Below are 19918 nucleotides of genomic sequence, written 5' to 3'. Positions count from 1 at the left end.
CCGGCCGCTCAATCGGGCCGGCAGGGAACAGAATGGAGCGTTCCGCGGCGGGGCTGGGGGAGCCGAGCCCAGCCCCGTGACATTCGCTTTCCTGCCACCCGCAGCCGAGTGATCCTGGGCTCCTTCGCAACCTCGGAGAGCTTCCTGGGCATGAAAGCTCACGAAAACCAGGAAGCTCTCTGAGGTTACGAAGGAGCCCACGATCACTCGGCTGCAGGCGGGAGGAAGGCGAATGCCACGGGGCTGGGCTCGGCTCCCCCAGCCCCGCCGCGGAAGGCTCCATTCTGTTCCCTGAATGGAGACCGCCGGCCGCTCAATCGGGCCGGCAGGGAACAGAATGGAGCGTTCCGCGGCGGGGCTGGGGGAGCCGAGCCCAGCCCCGTGACATTCGCTTTCCTGCCACCCGCAGCCGAGTGATCCTGGGCTCCTTCGCAACCTCAGAGAGCTTCCTGGGCATGAAAGCTCACGAAAACCAGGAAGCTCTCTGAGGTTGCGAAGGAGCCCACGATCACTCGGCTGCAGGCGGGAGGAAGGCGAATGCCACGGGGCTGGGCTCGGTTATCCCCTCGGCTCCCCTCCTACCAGCCCCGCCGCGGAAGGCTCCATTCTGTTCCCTGAATCACTTTGAATCCAGCAGCTTCTGCTGGATACGGGCGGTGGGTGGGACGAGCGGTGAGGAAGCCAGGGGCTGTGGCAGCTCGCCCCCCCATCGCCCGTATCCAACAGAAGCGGCGGGATTCAAAGTGCTGGGGTGGGGTGTGTGTGTCCCGACAGCCCCCCACCCCAGCACTTTGAATCCAGCAGCTTCTGCTGGATACGGGCGGTGGGTGGGACGAGCGGTGCGGAAGCCAGGGGTGTGGCAGCTCGCCCCCCCATCGCCCGTATCCAGCAGAAGCGGCGGGATTCAAAGGGATTCAAGGCTAACTTCTGCGCTTGGCTTGAGGACTCAGCTGGGAAGCGGCACGGGTGTTTTAAAAGGTCTCCGCCGGCATGGGGGGCTTCCTACCCCCCCCGAACCCCCAACCCGGGTTTGGGGGGGTGCTAAGAAGCCCCCCATGCCGGCGGAGACCTTTTAAAACACCCGTGCCGCTTCCCAACTGAGTCCTGAAGCCAAACGAACCCGGGTGGCCGGGCGAGCAGCGAGCAAATGGCGGGTGGCCGGGCGAAGGGCGGGCGAACGGAGGGCGAGCGGGTGCTGGGGGGGGCTTCTCGCCCTCCCGCCAGCAAGAGGGGAAAGACCCAGGGAAGCCGCCCAGCAGCTGATCTGCCCGGCGGGGAACACCATCTACGCATGTGTGGCCATAGGAAAAAAGGGCGCACATGCGCAGATGGTGTTTTTACTTCCGGGTTGAAAAATCGCGATGTAGCCCATTCGCAATGGTCGGGGACGCAATAACCGGGGGATCACTGTATATAATTTTGCTAACTCAAAATAATGATTTCTGTAATTGTTATTCTTGTCCCGAGCACAATGATCCGATCACATTTCCTGGGATCTTAGCAAATACATCTTCAGCTAGCTTCCCAAGAGCTCTTTCTACAAAATAAGATTGGTTGTTTTAAAAATGCCTTTTGTTCATATTTTTCTCAAGCCAGTCGCCTAATAGCACAAAACTACATTGTGCATAAAAGGAGTATTTAAGTAACTGCTTTTGTTATGCCACTATTTAATCACCACTTACGCATTTGTCCAAATCCAGTTCAGGATATGAAAGATGTTTAAAACTGCAAATAGAGTTGGGTTTTTCTAGGGTTTTTCTGGGTGGGACCTAGAAACAAAAAGAGAGCCTAATTTCACTTTGCTACTACCTTATAAACACAAATGCTTGTTGCTCTTTTGTTGTTAGTGTTGGGATCAATAAAAAACTGCTCCACTGTATTACAGGATTTTAGTATTACTATTGTTATTGGCAAGCTGTAGGTTTCCTTAGGGATGTTCTTTCAGGTACACTGAAGTTTTCAGGGTCACCAGGTGGCCCTGTCTCTTTCCCTATAATCTACTTGTCAAAGGATAAGAATAAATCTAGGCAGACATTCTCCTTTTCCTCCTCCTGCTCATCATAGCTTTTGAGATAGAGATCTGTTCAGTTATTTTAAAAAAACATGGAAACTTGTTATTTTATCCTTTTTAGAACCCCTGAAAAAAAAATCTGTAACACAGGCATTCCTATTGTTTTTAGTATGTAGCAGAACATCACTCAGCCCACGTTTAAAAGAGATGGAATAATAATTTGGCTCACCATTGTGACTGATCATGCCATGTTTCCCCGAAAATAAGACCCTGTCTTATATTTTTTTTGAACTCCAGTATTATTTTGGGGTGTATGGAGAAAGACGGGGCTCTTCTTGTCATCTTACCTGATTTCCAGCTCTGACACCCTAGGACTTATTATCCAGGGAGGTCTTATTTTTAGGGAAGCATGATATTAAGTGATAGGATTTATTTATTTATTTATTTATTGGATTTGTATGCCGCCCCTCTTCAGAGACTCGGGGCGGCTAACAGCGACAATAAAACAGTGTACAATAGTAATTTGGTATTGATGATTAAAAATCAATTAATATAAAAACCAAACATACATACATACATACATACCATGCATAGAATTGTAAAGGTCTAGGGGGAAAGAGGATCTCAATTCCCCCATGCCTGGCGGCAGAGGTGGGTTTTAAGTTGTTTACGAAAGGCAAGGAGGGTGGGGGCAGTTCTAATCTCTGGGGGGAGTTGGTTCCAGAGGGCCGGGGCCGCCACAGAGAAGGCTCTTCCCCTGGGTCCCGCCAGGCGACATTGCTTAGTTGACGGGACCCGGAGAAGATCCACTCTGTGGGACCTAACTGGTCGCTGGGATTCGTGCAGCAGAAGGCGGTCCCTGAGGTAATCTGGTCCGGTGCCATGAAGGGCTTTATAGGTCATAACCAACACTTTGAATTGTGACCGGAAACTGATCGGCAACCAATGCAGATTGCGGAGTGTTGGTGTAACATGGGCATATTTGGGAAAGCCCATGATTGCTCTCGCAGCTGCATTCTGCACGATCTGAAGTTTCCGAACATTTTTCAAAGGTAGCCCCATGTAGAGAGCGTTACAGTAGTCAAGCCTCGAGGTGATGAGGGCATGAGTGACCGTGAGCAGTGACTCCCGGTCCAAGTAGGGTCGCAACTGGTGCACCAGGCGAACCTGGGCAAACGTCCCCCTCGCCACAGCTGAAAGATGTTTCTCTAATGTGAGCTGTGGATCGAGGATTGCTTTTCTAAGTCAACATTCTCCAATTCTGGGTCTTTTAGAGATGTTGGTCTGTAACCATTCAATCATACAGCCTAGTGGTAGAATTTACTTGTGTCTATCTCCTCTGCCTATCTCAAATTATATAGTAGCCCCTCTTGAATTCTTGCCCCTGAGCAACTAATAACAATTAAAAGCAGCATAACATTTAGAATTGCACACATAATCAGCAGCAAAAAACCATATTTTTAAAGAATAACCAACATCCTCAATATAACCATTGCACAGGCTCTGCCACATACCCCAAGTTGCCAAACTAAATGAGGCAACCTTGTGTGTAAGACCTTACCAAAAGCCAGCAGGATTAGGTCCAATCTAATCTCTGGTATGGATAATATTCCAAGGGGTGGCTGTCATGACAGAAAAAGAGCTCTATCTGGGCTCCTCCAGATGGTAGTCTCTAATCTCTACGGTAGTCTCTAAGGAGAGGGGCGGCATACAAATATAATAATAATAATAATAATAATAATAATAATAATAATAATAACAACAACAACAACAACAACAACAACAACAACAACAACAATACATGGAACCCAGAGCATGCCTCTGTTTTGGGGCCTAGAGGGATGGGTAGATATAATCAGAGACAGATGGTCCCTCAAATAAATAGGCTGCAGGAATTGTGGTGGCACAGTGGTTAGAATTCAGTACTGCAGACTGACACTGCTCCCTGCCAAGAGTTCGATCCTGACTGGTTCAAGGTTGACTCAGCCTTCCATCTTTCTGAGGTTGGTAAAATGAAACCCAGATTGTTGGGAGCAATATGCTGACCCTGTAAACCGCTTAGAGAGAGTTGTAAAAGCACTATAAAGTAATACATAGGTCTACGTGCTATTGCAAGTGCATGTTAGGTCTGTGTTTTTATTTTAATTGTAGAATACTCTCAAGCAGTTGAATTGTATACATAAAATTGTAATAGTTCTTATTCCTTGTTTATACAGTATGGAATGCAGTTGTACAAGAATTACACACAGCCCTATCAAGGTAGAAGTGGGGGAAGTTTTCTTAGCACACCCATGGTAGGTATATTTGATAACAACTACTTAAACTGAAATATAAATACAACCTCCTGATTGTTGCATTATACGGCCTCCTAAGTCAACTGTTTTTAGAGATAATGGAAGAGGAGGAAATTGTTTAGCTTGTTTATTGTTACGGGATTTTCTGTTTTGGTTGTCAAAGTAAGATGATTTTCCCCACAATGACTTATTATCTGTATGCTTTTATTGATTTGGTTATATACAAATGGAATGAATAAACAAAGGAATGAATGAATTTATAAATTAATTTGATGCCAGACTATTCAGTGGAATCTCTGGGACCAAGTGTAGCCCTCCAGTTACTAGTTTGGAACTCTATATAATTTCTGCAGTTATTTCTTATTTCCTCCCCTCCATTTTCCTTTTTCAATTGATAGTATTTGGGTTGTCTAGCACAGCGTTTCCCAACCGGTGTGCCGAGAGGGCTTTCTCCGTCCGTTTCGGGAATGCCCACCCCCACCCTCTCTCGCGCGCGCCGCTCCCCTTTTCTCTCAGCCCTCCCTGGCTTCGCTTCTGAATCCCTCCCTCCTTCCGCCTTTCCTTCTCCTCAGCCGTTCTGTCTGGGGGTCTCCCGCTCTTCCCTTCCCCGCCTCCCAGGCTTTGCCTTCACCACCCCCACCCCCTTTTTGGTTGGCAAGGAGTCCTTTGCCGCATCCTGCAGTTCGCACTCGGCTCGAGGCCGCTTTCCCTGGCTGCGCTCTTTCTTTCTCTCTCTCTCCCGTGAGCCGGGGGAAGGAAAAAACAAACAAACAAAAACTTCTTGCAACGGGCCCGCACGCACGCTTGTGCCCACGCTCATCCCTTCAGCAGCGAGGGAGGGAAGTCAGAGGGCGAGGGAGTGAGTGAGCGCTCTTGTCCTTGGTGCCCTCTGCAGCCTGCCTTCCTTCTTCTTTGCCGCCGCTGAGGGACAGAGAGAAGGATAGAAAGGAAAGAGGGAGGGAGAGATAGAAAGGAAAGAAGGAGGGAGGAAAGAGGGAGGGAGAGATAGAAAGAAAATAGATAGAAAGGAAAGAGGGAGGGAGGGAGAGATAGAAAAGAAAGAGGGAGGGAGAGATAGAAAGGAAAGAGGGAGGGAGGAAAGAGGGAGGGAGAGATACAATGGAAAGAGGGAGGGAGAGATAGAAAGAAAATAGATAGAAAGGAAAGAGGGAGGGAGGAAAGAGGGAGGGAGAGATACAATGGAAAGAGGGAGGGAGAGATAGAAAGAAAATAGATAGAAAGGAAAGAGGGAGGGAGGGAGGAAAGAGGGAGGGAGAGATACAATGGAAAGAGGGAGGGAGAGATAGAAAGAAAATAGATAGAAAGAAAAGAGGGAGGGAGAAAAGAGGGAGGGAGAGATAGAAAGGAAAGAGGGAGGGAGGAAAGAGGGAGGGAGAGATACAAAGGAAAGAGGGAGAGATAGAAAGGAAAGAGGGAGGGAGAGATAGAAAGAAAAGAGATAGAAAGGAAAGAGGGAGGGAGAGATAGAAAGGAAAGAGGGAGGGAGGAAAGAGGGAGGGAGAGATACAATGGAAAGAGGGAGGGAGAGATAGAAAGAAAATAGATAGAAAGGAAAGAGGGAGGGAGGAAAGAGGGAGGGAGAGATAGAAAGGAAAGAGGGAGGGAGAGATACAATGGAAAGAGGGAGGGAGGGAGGAAAGAGGGAGGGAGGAAAGAGGGAGGGAGAAATAGAGTGAAATGGAGGAAGAGATATTTTTTGTCCAAACTTTTCTTTAGCCCCCACCCCCCGCCCGAGAGAGAAAGAGAGACATAGCAAGAGAGAGAGAGAAAAAGAAAGAGATAGCAAGAGAGAGAGAGAGAAAGAGATAGAAAGAGAGAGAGAGAGAGAGAAAGAGATAGCAAGAGAGACAGAGAGAGAGACAGAGAAAGAGAGAAAGATAGAGAGCAAGAAAGAAACAGAGATAGCAAGAGAGAGAAAGAGAGACAGAGAGAGAGAGAAAGAAAGAGATAGCAAGAGAGACGGAGAAAGAGAGAGAGAGAAAGAGATAGCAAGAGAGACAGAGAGAGACATAGCAAGAGAGACAGAGAAAGAGAGAGAAGTAGAGAGAATGAAAGAGAGATAGCAAGAGAGGCAGAGAGAGAGCAAGGGAGAGAAAAAGACATAGAGGGAAGGAAGGAGGGAGAGAGAAAGAGAGCAAAAAAGAGGGGAAGAAAGAAAGAGGGATGGAGAGAGAGAAAGAAGGGAAGGAAGGAAGAGAGAGAAAGAGGGAGGGAGAAATAGACTGAAATGGAGGAAGAGATATTTTTTTTGTCCAAACTTTTCTTTAGCCCTCCCCGCGCCGCCCCCCGTCCCCCCGTTCAGTGTTCCCCAGGATTTTGAAAATATGAATAATGTGCCGCGGCTCAAAAAAGGTTGGGAAACACTGGTCTAGCAGGATATATCTCTAAAGGTAATTGGAGCTACAGCTTCCCATCAAACCAGACCTGGGGCCTGTAGGAGTTCGATCCAATGAGGAGAAAGATAACTACCTCGGTTGTAAATGGTATATTTAAAAGGTGGAATACAAATCCAACAATAACCTACTCAACTTAAATAACTAATTTAATTACTTTTTAACCATCTTGACAGAGAATTGTCATGAATGCAGACTGTAATTCTTAAAAATGAAATACCATTTGCTGATCTTGATAATGACAGGAATTAACTTTCAGGCATACTCTTGCAAAGAAATGGGGGTATCTAATGCATATAAACCACCTTCTCCAGAAAATATGCCTTTATTTTTACTTTTTTGCAGGCTAATCAATAGAGTCCATGTTGATTTGGTCTGAGAATAATCAAGGGTATACTGTAAAATATTTTTGGTAGCTGTATTTAACACATTTTTTTATCCTGTAGAGAAGTGTTTCAGAGAATTCCCTTGTGGCTATGGACTTCACAGGGAATAAATCCAGAATTATTGAAAACCCCACAGAAGCCTTATCAGTTGCAGTTGAAGAAGGTTTAGCATGGCGGGTATGAACATTTCATTTAAAGGCATTCTTAACGTTGTGGTTTCTTGTTTCAAAATGTAGTGCTTTTCCTTTCTTTTTATGCAGAAAAAAGGAAGTTTACGTCTTGGTATACACAGCAGCCCCAGCACTTTGCAAAGTGCCCCCTCCACTACAGGTATGCACCACTGACACATTGTGTAGAATGTGATGAATTCATTCATCATACACACGTGTATATATATTCACAAAACGATACTGTAATACAAGTTTATCTCAGCTTTATTGTTTTTAAAAAAGTGATGGAGATTGCTTTAGGCCTATCAAGCGACAAGCCAACCCAAAGAAAATTTTGCCTCTTGTGTATATGTGTCGTGATGTGGAACTCATAGGGCAGTGTTCTTTTGCCATTTTGCCAAAAACAATTCTGCAGATACTTTTGTTTCTGGGCAAGCAAAAAAATTCTTGAGAGGACCACATGTTCTGCCGGCGTATTTCAACCGCCCGTAATTACAGGGTAATTAGTCCAGGAAGACACACACCACGCGATAAAAGAAAAACCCAAAAGTTTTTATAAACAGAAAAATAGAAACAGCTCCCTTTTTAAATGTCAATTGCTCACCCAATAACTGGGAAATTGAGTCCAATTCTAAAGTCCAGAGAGTCCACACACAATCTTGAACAACACAAAAACCATGATCTTGATGAAACAATGAATCAGATAAACTGCCATGAGGCTAAAACACCAGGTTGCACTTTTATCTCTAGCACTAATTACAGCAGCCCCACCCAACCACAGGTGGCCTCATTTTCTCTTGTAATAATCCTTCAGTTGTTGTCTCCTATGCATCACTCTATGCAAGCGTGGATGTGTCATTAATTCTTGTTCAGAATCCAAGGATGATACAGATGATTGATCTCCTCCTGAGCTGTCTGCCAAACTCCCCTCTTCCCTGTCACTCACACTTTCTTGGTCAGAGGAAGCTTCGTCGGCAGATTCCATCGGGAGCAAAACAGGCCTGTGACATGTGGATGTTTCCCCCACATCCATCTGCACATTCCTTGGGGCAGGAGCTGGGCCAGAGCTAACCACAACACTATGGAAGGAAATGAGAAAAAGTTACATATCTTTATAAAATACATGTTTAGGGCATGAGTCCCCAAACATTTCAGCTCATTGACTCTTTCATGAAGTTTCAGATTATATATTGACCCCCCCCCTCCAAAAATCTATTATATTTAATAAATAACACTTGAATAAATAGCACTAGAAATAAATAAATAAATAAATAAATAAATAATAGTGACAATGGTAATAGTGGATAAGTCCTATCAACTTGTGGGGGTCAATACTGATCATTTTGAGAAACCCTGGTTTAGGGGGATACATTTTGTTGACTCAAGCTACTGTACTTAGACCATATGGAATATCCTGTATTTCCTAAATAAAACTACCAAGGATGACAACATGAATACTTTTTATAAAAATACATAAATTGGGAATTGAGACATGAAATAAATTATCAGCTGTCTTCAAAGAACATTTGAACCTATTCAAGTAATAGTAACTTGGAACCGCTGACTTTCCAGCAGATCCTAATCTAAAGAAAGCTATCTAATGGGAACTGTGCTTCCAGAAGGCAATTCCAAGATTATAAAAGTCTACTGGTATATAAAGTCTAGTATAAAAGGAGCCAAACACAAAGAGATCAATTTGAAATTTGACCACTAGGTGATGATTTGATTTAGATTTTCAACTGTGCTTCAAAATAAAATTGCATTCCCAAAATAAAATTGGGAATGCAATTACAAATACAATTAGTAATTTAAAAGATAGCCTTTCAGAGACTTGAACGGATTAATTCAAATGAAGGGTGTGACCCAAGTAAAATTTGTATAATATACATTCTAGGGCTTTTGAATCAAAAAGCTTTCGGACTACTGGAATAAAATGAATACCTCTGTCATGAAAAAAAAAGCCAAGAAATACTGCAATACTAGGTTGGACATGTTGGACTAGGACTAGCACACTCTTTGTATGAACCACTTTGTGGAAAATAATCCTCAGATATTTGAAGCAGAGTGTAAAGGTGTATTACCTTACCTAGAATCATGTTTTTAGCTATACACAGTTCACAGCCATGGTTTCATCATAAGATTTCTAGGGAAGAGGCACACCAACTGATTCTGAGGCAAGGACTGGTGGATGGGTAAGTGTTTTTGCCCTTGATGTTTAAATTTGATGACTGACTGTTTTTATTGCCCCCTCTACTCTATGGAATTATATCTCCCACAAGATCTACATGACTCTGACCTGCTGGTCTTTGTGTAAGAACTTAAGTCCTGACTCTTCAAGCAGATTCCGAGTTTTATGTGTGTTCCCACTAAGCACCAGCAGCTATCTCATAAGATGATTTATCCCTCCCAGCGTCCTTGACTTTCCTAATGGTTGATGTCGTTTTAACCTTCTGTAAGATGCCAAAGTCACCAGTGAGCCTTAAAATCAGTTATCAATAAATCAAACAAGCATATAGTAAGGGTAGTTCAGTAAGGGTACCTAAGTACCTTATTTTCAGAAGCCCTGTATGTAGACTCAGTTCAAGTCCCTTGATTAGTCTATGGAGATTCACAATCATTCAGGACATGTTGTCCTGAAGGTGCTTTTTCAAAAGGCAACTGGACTTCCTTTGTTTTGCTTGAAGACGTTTCGCTTCTCATCCCAAGAAACGTCTTCAGTTCTTCACTTCAAAATGGAAGAAGGTTTTTGGATGAGAAGTAAAATATCTTCAAGCAAAACAAAGGAAGTCCAGTTGCCCTTTGGGAAGTCCCTTGATAGTAGACCAGCAGCAAGAAGAGGTTAAAAGAGAGAATGGGGATGACCTTCTTTTCCAACTATGCAGCCCTCAGTGAATTGTCCGTTTGAATGTGGACCTCAGCTGCGAGTTTCAAATCTATTTTAATTGTTGCCTAATCTTCTGGAAGTTCACCATATTGTATCAGGATAGAAGTAAACTCACATTCCCACCCTTTTATATCATGATGCACAGAATGTTCTCCTTCAAAGAGACTCTCTTCCTCTTCTCCAGCATCTACTTCTGGAAAGGGACTTTTCATTCTGCCTTTATTAAAAAAAATGTCAGAAGTGATTTAACATTGTTGAGATTGGAGGATCCACCCACAGAAACCTACATACCCAAGATGTTTGACAGTGAAACTAATCATGAAATTGCCAGACCTGTTTATGTTTTTAGAAGATCCCCTATTGTTATTGGACTTTTAATATGGTTTTATATGTCCTTTCAAATTATTTTCTTTTGTTTTCTTATACTATAAGTATAAAAGTATAAGTACAGTGATACCTCGTCTTACAAACGCCTCATCATACAAACTTTTCGAGATACAAACCCAGGGTTTAAGATTTTTTTGCCTCTTCTTACAAACTATTTTCACCTTACAAACCCACTGCCGCCGCTGGGATGCCCTGCTTCCGGACTTCCATTGCCAGTGAAGCACCCATTTTTGCGCTGCTGGGATTCCCTTGAGGCTCCCCTCCATGGGAAACCCCACCTTCGGACTGCTGTGTTTTTGTGATGCTGCAGGGGAATCCCAGCAGGAAGTCCGGAGGTGGGGGTTTGCAGCGAGGGGAGCCTCAGCGAAATCGCAACATCGCAAAAACACAGAGGTCCGGAGGTGGTGTTTCGAGGACTTCGATGTTTTTGCAATGCTGAGGTGGGTTTCCCATGGAGGGGAGCCTCAGGGGAATCCCAGGAGTGCAAAAACGGGCGCTTCGGCTGGCAAAAGGGGTGAATTTTGGGCTTGCACGCATTAATCGCTTTTCCATTGATTCCTATGGGAAACATTGTTTCATCTTACAAACTTTTCACCTTAAGAACCTCGTCCCGGAACCAATTAAGTTTGTAAGACAAGGTATCACTGTATCTATAAAGTCATTGGCTAAGTCAGTTTCCCCAATGTTCTATTCATTGTGGGTTTTATCTGTTACGTTATGTGTTAATATAGTTTAAAGTTAGGAAACATAAGGCCACCTCTTTCTTTGAATATATTATTATTATTATTATTATTATTATTATTATTATTATTTATTAGATTTGTATGCCGCCCCTCTCCGCAGACTCGGGGTGGCTCACAACAGCAGAATTTTAAATCCTATTCTTATTTGCTTTTTCCTACTCTGTATAAATCACTTCATTCTTCTTTGCCAATCCTGCAAGATTTTGATTGAGATTGAAATTGGTGTCATTTAACATACATAGATCATCTTGGGTAGTATGCTCATTTTTATTGTCAAGATAAGATCTAGCCAAGAAAGTTTTAGGTTTGTCTACCCTTCAATATATTTCCCCCTCAATTGATTGTTGTTCTGAAATATGTCTTTGCATCCTATCAAATGTAAATATATATTTAATATACCCCTAAAAATTTCATTGAATATATTTATTTGGTTATCTCAAACTCAGACTATTTTTTAAACAAAGTTCTTCTTCATCTGGGGTTAAGTACCTTGTCATTATTTTGTTTTCTTTTCATTGACTCAGTCTTCAGAGAATTCCTCAGTCTTTGAATGTTTTCATCAGCTATCTTATAAACCTTTGTGTTTCCATAATGCTTAGTACTACATTGTCAGCATAATGTTTCAGTTCTTATTTCTGTCCTTGAATTTTAATCTCCAGTATGTTGAATCTTGTCCACAAAAATTTCTAAAGCAAATACAAACAGTAAAAGAAAATGGGTACCCTTGCCTTAACATCATCATTTATTAGAAAATGTGTAGGGACATTTTTGCTGTTTGCTGTTGATATCATTCTAGTTTTTATAGTTGTCAATTATGTTCATTTGGGGACTTTTTATGTTATCTATCTTCAGCTTCATGTGGGTACAATAGCATATAAGATGTACAGTATTTATCACATTTTTATTCCCTCTTTCTCCATAGTATAATGTAAAGCTCTATACCTTATACTCACTTGGCAATTTTCCTTTTTTCTGATGTGGACCTGCTTAACTTTATTATGGATATTGTGACACATGTGATACAGCAATTAATGTTAATTATGTTCACTTTAAAAAAATAAAGAGGTAAAATAAAATGTACTAAAGCACATTTTTTTCTGAGGAAAATAGGAAGGAATATAAGGTATATTCACCTCCTTGAAATTGATAAATTGATAAATTTCTTTGCTAGCACCACAATGCCATTATTTATGGACACAATTTTATATTTTGCTACCACAGATATTTTCCTTTTTTCCATAGAGTTTTCTTGGTTCGGGATAGTCAAAGCAACCCCAAAACATTTGTGTTGTCATTAAGCCATGGATTAAAAATAAAGCACTTCCAAATTGTGCCGGTAAGTATAGCTATGAAGGTGCTGAATCAAATATTTTGATTTTCTGTTTACAAGAACAAAATCCCATGGTTTTGCACTTTCTATGGAAGAGAAGTTTCCAAACCAAAAACCTTGTTCACCATGAAAATTACTTTCTTACTTGGGATATCAACTTATCTTTATGACTTCGCTGTCCGTTTTGACACATATCCCAATAAGTCTATATATGGGACTATCACTCTACCTTTTTCTTCCTGTGTGCTCTGTATCTTACAAGATATAGTACATATTTCATGGAACTTGTTTCTTAAGAGATGATGGATATGTAAAATTCATGCAGGAAAGATAAATGTTTTTATTCAATAAAACCCAAGATGCTGCTGCCACATATATATCCATAATAGTTGTCTGTCTAATTGCCTGTTGACTGTACATGATATAGATTATGTATTTTCTCTCTCCCCTTTTGCAGTTAGAAGAGGAAGGCAAACTCTTTTATACACTGGATGATGGTCACACTAGGTTCTCTGATCTTATTCAACTCGTGGAGTTCTACCAACTCAATAAAGGCATCCTTCCTTGCAAGTTAAAACATTATTGTGCCCGAATTGCACTTTAGCTAAAATATCAACATCTCACCCCAAGCTCACTTAGAATAACAAATCAAGACAGAACATTACTTTTGAAAAAGCACTTTGTTATGAGAATGAAGTTTAAAAAGAAGTAATTGAATGTAAATTCCAGCTTACAAAGAAGAGCTTCTATTTCTACGGAAAAAACAAAACACAGTACTTTTGCATTAAGAGTTGATTAATCAATGGTTAATCTTCCAAGTATGAACTTTGGACTGAAATGGTGTAACACTGCAGTGTTGGAATCCTAGGGAGTATTTTTCAAAATCTCAATAAATGTCTTTTTTCACTATTTTTTTCCAAATGTCTTTTTTATTTCCTCCTTACAATTATTAAATGGCAAAAACATACCCTGCTAACATGACTGTTAGCCTCTCAGGAATGCATCAGAGTACAGTGTAGAAATAGAACACTTACCCATTTGTTCTTTTGCTTGCTACACCTTTCATCGATTTTGCATATGATGAGATCATATGAACATCACCCATGCAATGCCATTTCTTCTTTACATCAGCCAAGATACAGAAAGATGACCCAGTTTGATGCATTGTGTTCCAGATCATGGTTTCAGAATTTAGTCAAGGTGAAAAATGATATTTGTTTGCAAGATAAAACATCAAACTCTTGGATAACAAGATACTGGGAAAATACCATAGCTATAGCTAGCTCACATTTTGATAATAGTACATATTTACAGTAAAAGTCTTTGCTTACCCATTAAATCTATAGAAAGTAAGAAGGCAGCCTGCAACCTTTCAGGTATCATAAACTACAAATCTCATTATTCCATTTTAACAACTCATTGTATAGATCGACTATGGTTCAAAATAGCTAAAGGACATTTGACGTCTCCTGTACATATAGGTATTAATATGTTACTTTCCCTTTTAGTACTTTTAATTGACAAAGCAACATTTATGTACATGGAGTCCTCAACTTCACTGCAGTTCACTTAGGGATCATTCGATGTTACAATGGCACTGAAAAAAATGACCATTATAACCATTTTTCATAATTATGACCATTGCAGCATCCTCGTGGTCACATGATCAAAATTCAGACTCTTGGCAACTGACTTATTTTTTTAAATTGATTTTGAAAATGAAGAATTTTTTTAAAAAAATAATAGCATATATACATTTCTAAACAGTTCATACCCCGTATCTGTTACATTTTGAATTGTCAACTGACTTATGTTTATGACAATTATGGTATCCGCAAGTCATGGGACCGGCTTTTGCGACTATCTGCCAAGCAAAGTTACTGCAGAAGCTAGATTCCCTTAACAACTGTGTTACTAACTTAACATCTACAGTGATCTATTCAAGTTTGCTGCAGAAAAATCAATTTCCAGAAGCACACACAGATGACTGATTCAGCTGGATTCATTAAATTCTTTATATACAAGAATATAGATGAAGTAAATTTTTACAATAACAATATAGATTATTTTTCAAGCAGTTAGTTTCATTTCAGCAGAGTGGAAGAATACAGAGTGTGGACCTGGAGCCATGGCCAGCCTTAAGTTTCTCAGTTTTGATCCTCTGCACAGACTCACAATTCTTCAAGCTCCCTTGGCTGACTCAGCTGCTATGCCTATTCATTGACTGACCTCGTTAACACAACTTTCCGGGTTCATGAATATCTTAACACACTTAACAACTGTGGAATGAAATGTTGTAAAATAGGGCAAAACTCACTTAACGAAAGTCTCACTTAGCAACCAAGATTTTAAGCTCAGTTGTAAATTGAGGACTAGCTGTATTAAATGTACAGATTCTGGTTCCTTATTTATTCTGTTGAGAATATTTTTTAAAAGTAGATTTTATCAATGAAAAACAATTGAACAAACTTTTAAGAGAATATGCCTCAATATTCCTCTCTGGATTCCAGACAGCAGAATGGAATGGAAATATAGAACTGACACTTGTAAGGAAGCCTTCGCACCTTAAGAAGTAGAAAATAATGTTTGAGAGCAGATAATCCTCATTTTAATTTCTCCAAGGAAAAACCAATCTAAATCCAAGGAAAGCCAATCAGTATCACAGTCACCAAAATCTCTGCCCCAACTACAGAGGCCAAGGAAGCAGCAGGTAAATAGATCTATCAAAACCTGCAACCTGTCAGCAAAACAAACAAAAGGAACAATTATAAGAGACCGAAAGGTCAAAGTTGCAAGTAAAATAGAATCTGCCATAAACAGAAAAACATTGGCACTGATGTGCGAAACAAAGCAGGAAACAGACTACAAGGTTCTGCGAAGAAGGTTCAATATTTATAGCAAATGCCTTCCATCAACAGCTTAGAAGATAACTCTATACATCAGAGGTATCAAACTCACATCTTTGTTGGTGTTGGTTATGACCTATAAAGCCCTACATGGCATCGGACCAGCCTTCTGCTGCACAAATCCCAGCGATCAATTAGTTCCCACAGACTCGGCCTTCTCTGGGTCCTGTCGACAAAACAATGTCGTCTGGCGGGACCCAGGGGAAAAGCCTTCTCTATGGCGGCCCCGACCCTCTGGAATCAACTCCCCCCGGAGATCAGGACTTCCCCCACCCTCCTTGCCTTTCGCAAACTCCTTAAAACCCACCTTTGCCGTCAGGCATGGGGAAATTGATTCCCCTGGGCCATTCCGTTTTATGTATGGTTTGTCTGGGATATATGACTGTTTTTTATATTAAGGGTTTTAACTGTTTTTTTTTTTTTTCTTTTTTTTATTTATATGACTTACAAACATTTAGACATCAAACAATACAACATTAAACATTTACACTTAATATATTTACAAGATTTATTTTTTAACAATTCTATTTACTATACCTTTTTCTTGATTTCCACCCAATTGTAAATTTTTTCCCACACTTTGTAATAGTCCTTATTTTGTTGATTTTGAATTTCGTATGTTAATTTGCTAAATTTGGCGCAGTCTAATATTTTTTTAATTACCGTTTCTTTGTTTGGAATCTTATCTTGTTTCCAGACTTGTGCATATGCTAATCTTGCAGCAGTAAGTAAGTGATTTATTAAGTAGTAATTTTCTTTGCTATGTTTGCCTCTAATTATGCCTAATAAATACATTTCCGGTTTTATTTCAATTTTATAGCCCAATATTTCTTCCATCCATGCCCTAATTTGAATCCAAAATTTTTTTGCTTCGTTACATTGCCACCATATGTGGTAGTATGTTCCCACTTCTTTTTTACACTTCCAACATTTGTTACTAATGTTTACATTCATTTTGGCTAGGCGTGCTGGCGCATAATGCCATCGGAAGAACATTTTATAAAGATTTTCTTTATATGGTGTTGACAAAGTCATCTTATAATTAACTGACCATAGTTTTTCCCAGTCTTCTAGCTGAATTGCATATCCAAAGTTGGTCATCCAAGATATCATGTTAGGTTTAACAATTTCTTCGATGTTTTCATAGTTTAATAGATAAATATACATTTTGGTTATAAATTTTTTGTCAGATCCTGTCAATATTTTGTCTATTTCATTTTGTTTATTACATATTCCAAATTGTACCAAGTCCCTTTTATATCTGCTTTGAATTTGGTAATATGGAAGCCAATCTATTACTATACCTTCCTCTTTAAGTCTTTCTCTAGTTTTAAGACTTCCTTTAGTATTTAATAGGGCTTCGTAGGTTATTTTTTGTTCTTGGCTTATTATGTTTGGATGAATTTGAGCTTCTAGAGTGGATAACCATCTGGGAATTTCGTTGTAATGTTTTTTCCTGACTTTCCGCCAGTGTGTCAATAGTGTATTTCGAATTTGGTGTTGTTTAAAGTGAGAATGTTTTGAGTGTTCTTTTTCCCACAAATGTGCGTGCCATCCTTCATTTATATCGTGGCCTTCTATTGTTAGAATTCTAGGATTTTCAAGGTTGACCCATTCTTTAATCCATAGTAATTTAGTGGCTTGGTAGTATATTTCTAAGTTGGGTAAACCGAATCCTCCTCTTGTTCTTAAATCTTGTAGGGCTTTCATGTTTATTCTAGGTTTTTTATTGCACCAGATAAATTTAGAAATTATTTTATTTATTTTAGCAAAGAACGATTTGTTTAGTTGTATTGGTGCTGTTTGGAAGAGATAGAGCCACCTTGGAAGTATATTAGACTTTATTGTATTGATCCTTCCCATTAAGGATAGATTTAACTTTGACCATTTTTCTAAATCTTCTTTTGTTTTTGTTAATAATTTTGTATAATTTAGTTCTTTCAGTGAAGAATACCTTGTCGTAAACCAAATCCCTAGATATTTAATTTTCTTTTCTATTTGAAAACCTGTTTCTTTTATTAATAATTTGTTTAAATCTTGATTACAATTCTTGGTTAATATTTTAGTTTTGTTCCTATTTATTTTTAAGCCGGCCACTTTCCCATAGTTCTCTAATTCTTTTACTAAATATATCATTGAGCTAACTGGATTCTCTAAGAAGAAGACCAGATCATCAGCGAAGGCCTGTGTTTTATAAATTTGTTGTTTAATTTGGGTGCCCTGTATTGATGATTCCCCTCTAATTCGGTTTAATAGTATTTCTATAGACATTATATATATTAAGGGAGATAGTGGACAGCCTTGTCTCACTCCTTTTTTAATATCAAATGTATTGGTTAAATCTCCATTTATAATTATCCTTGCCTTTTGTTTGGAGTATATTTTATTTATTGTATTTTCAAAGTTCTCTCCTAAATCCATAGTATTTATTAATTTTTTGAAAAAGTTCCAATTGAGGTTATCGAAGGCTTTCTCAACATTGGATTTGTACTGTGCTTTGATGTTGTGAGCCACTCTGAGTCTCCGGAGAAGGGCGGCATACAAATCTAATTAATCTAATCTAATCTAATCTTTGTCATGTGTTGCATCACGACTTTTTTCCTTTTTGCTAAACTGGGCATGGGCGTGGCCAGCCTATGATGCGTCTGGCCCACGGGCTGCAAGTTTGACACCCCTGCTTCACATAGTCAGCTTCAGATGCACAACTAAACTAATGAAATAGTTTAGAACAGAATTTTTGAACCTTGGCAACTAAGACATGTGGACTTCGGCTTGCTTTAAGATTGAGAAACATTGCCCTATAAGCAAAAGATGTGGAAGCTTTACTTAGGCAACAGAAACAAATCAGTGCTGACGTATCAAACAATTACTCAGAAAATTACATCTAAAGAAAGCAAAATAGGAACTCAGTGATCATGTAATGAAGGTAAAGAATAGAAATCTATTCTTTGGGTTTGATGAATAGAGTGCCTAAAAAGTATAAACCTAAATTTGTGGCATCTTTAAAGAAGGAGGAAACAAAAGGATAACCCAAAATGCAGAAAGCAAAAGAAGAAATGCTGAGATGTTGAAAACAGTTGAAGGAAGGCAGAAGGCAACACAAGACAAAAATATTGTACCATTAACCATTGAGTTTCAGAGGCGAGCAAAAAATGCAAGGAATTATATCTAAGTAGGAAAAAGCAAAGGAATTGAGAATATAATTAAATAATAATAATTCAGGAAAGATTAATTCAAGAAAATCACAGAAAGCAAGATACTGCATTATTTTATTGAAAATAAAAGGAGGCAAAGATCTGATGAAATAAAGAGATAGCGCAGATAAATTGTACCAAGAAACATGCAGAAGTAAAAATACACACAAACACTGAGTGTTTCCCCAAAAGTAAGACCCACCCTCAAAATAAGCCCTAACCTGATTTTGGGGGATGGGCCTAATATAAGCCTTACCCCAAAAGTAAGTCAGGGGGGATGGATGTGGCCAGACCCAGCACACAGGGACAAACAGTGTCCAGCTGCAGCCTGCCGGCCCCTCTGCCCAGCACAAATACTTCTAAGTCTGAGCTTGGAGACAGAGGTGGGGAGGGGAGAAGACAGATGATCTGGACATGTTTTGCAGCTACCTGACTCACAGGAGGCTCACAGGAGGCCTTGTGTGGCAGCAGGCAGAGGCATGGGAGAGGGGGGGGGCAAGCGATCCTGATGCCCCATGGTTGTTCGGCATGGCCACTGGCAAGCCAACAGATGGTGGGATTGAGGAGGGGGAGCATTGGGATTGCCTGGCTCTGCTATGCATTTTTCATCCAGAGGAAAGATAAAACTTTGTCTGCTTGCAAAGGGGACGCTTTGTAAAGGAGTTAATCACTCTGTCTGGGTGAAGAGTATTTGGTTGCCTAATGCAGTGTTTCCCAAACTTGGCAACTTGGAGATATTTGGACTTCAACTCCCAGAATTCCCCAGCCAGCGAATGCTGGCTGGGGAATTCTGGGAGTTGAAGTCCAGATCTCTTCAAGTTGCCAAGTTTGTGGAACACTGGCCTAATGGGTGCTTGGGAATGGAGCAAATATATTTGGAAAGTTAAGTTAAATGGGTTCTAGATAATGTTGCTAACATCAAAGATGCAGTGGCTGATGGAATACCAGCAGGACAACTTCGGAACTTACAAAATGATGCAATTCTTTGTATGCCTTGTGTACTCTGATATGGAAAAAACGACCAAAAACGGGCAGTGCTGAAGAATATTCAAACTAACCAAACAATTGCACAAAGTTGTACCTTGTAGCCAGGGTGGGCTACTGCCTGGATGGGGGGGGGGGGGATGCAGTGGGGCAGTGAAAATGCAGCTCCACCCCAGAGCACCCAATTTGCACTGAAAGATGTTGAAAGAAAATGC

General features: G+C 40.5%; 1 protein-coding gene across 4 annotated transcripts in view; it reads left to right on the top strand.

Annotated features, from left to right (window-relative positions):
- Positions 1 to 13528, top strand: part of GRB14 (growth factor receptor bound protein 14) — a 78159-nt gene extending 64631 nt beyond the window's left edge. For 2 of the 4 annotated variants that reach the window (XM_070731655.1, XM_070731656.1), the window contains 6 exons: positions 4228 to 4305; positions 7166 to 7282; positions 7366 to 7435; positions 9380 to 9467; positions 12532 to 12625; positions 13077 to 13528. In XM_070731655.1, coding sequence (XP_070587756.1) covers positions 4228 to 4305; positions 7166 to 7282; positions 7366 to 7435; positions 9380 to 9467; positions 12532 to 12625; positions 13077 to 13223 — 594 coding nt within the window. In that variant the 3' untranslated portion in view covers positions 13224 to 13528. The remainder of the gene's footprint in view (positions 1 to 4227; positions 4306 to 7165; positions 7283 to 7365; positions 7436 to 9379; positions 9468 to 12531; positions 12626 to 13076) is intronic. The other 2 variants (XM_070731658.1, XM_070731657.1) reach the window with 2 other exon arrangements.
- The last annotated feature ends 6390 nt before the right edge of the window (positions 13529 to 19918 follow it).

This window comes from Erythrolamprus reginae, chromosome 1 (genome assembly GCF_031021105.1).
Source record: "Erythrolamprus reginae isolate rEryReg1 chromosome 1, rEryReg1.hap1, whole genome shotgun sequence".
Taxonomy (NCBI): domain Eukaryota; kingdom Metazoa; phylum Chordata; class Lepidosauria; order Squamata; family Dipsadidae; genus Erythrolamprus; species Erythrolamprus reginae.
This window is presented reverse-complemented; position numbering and strand designations above follow the sequence as displayed.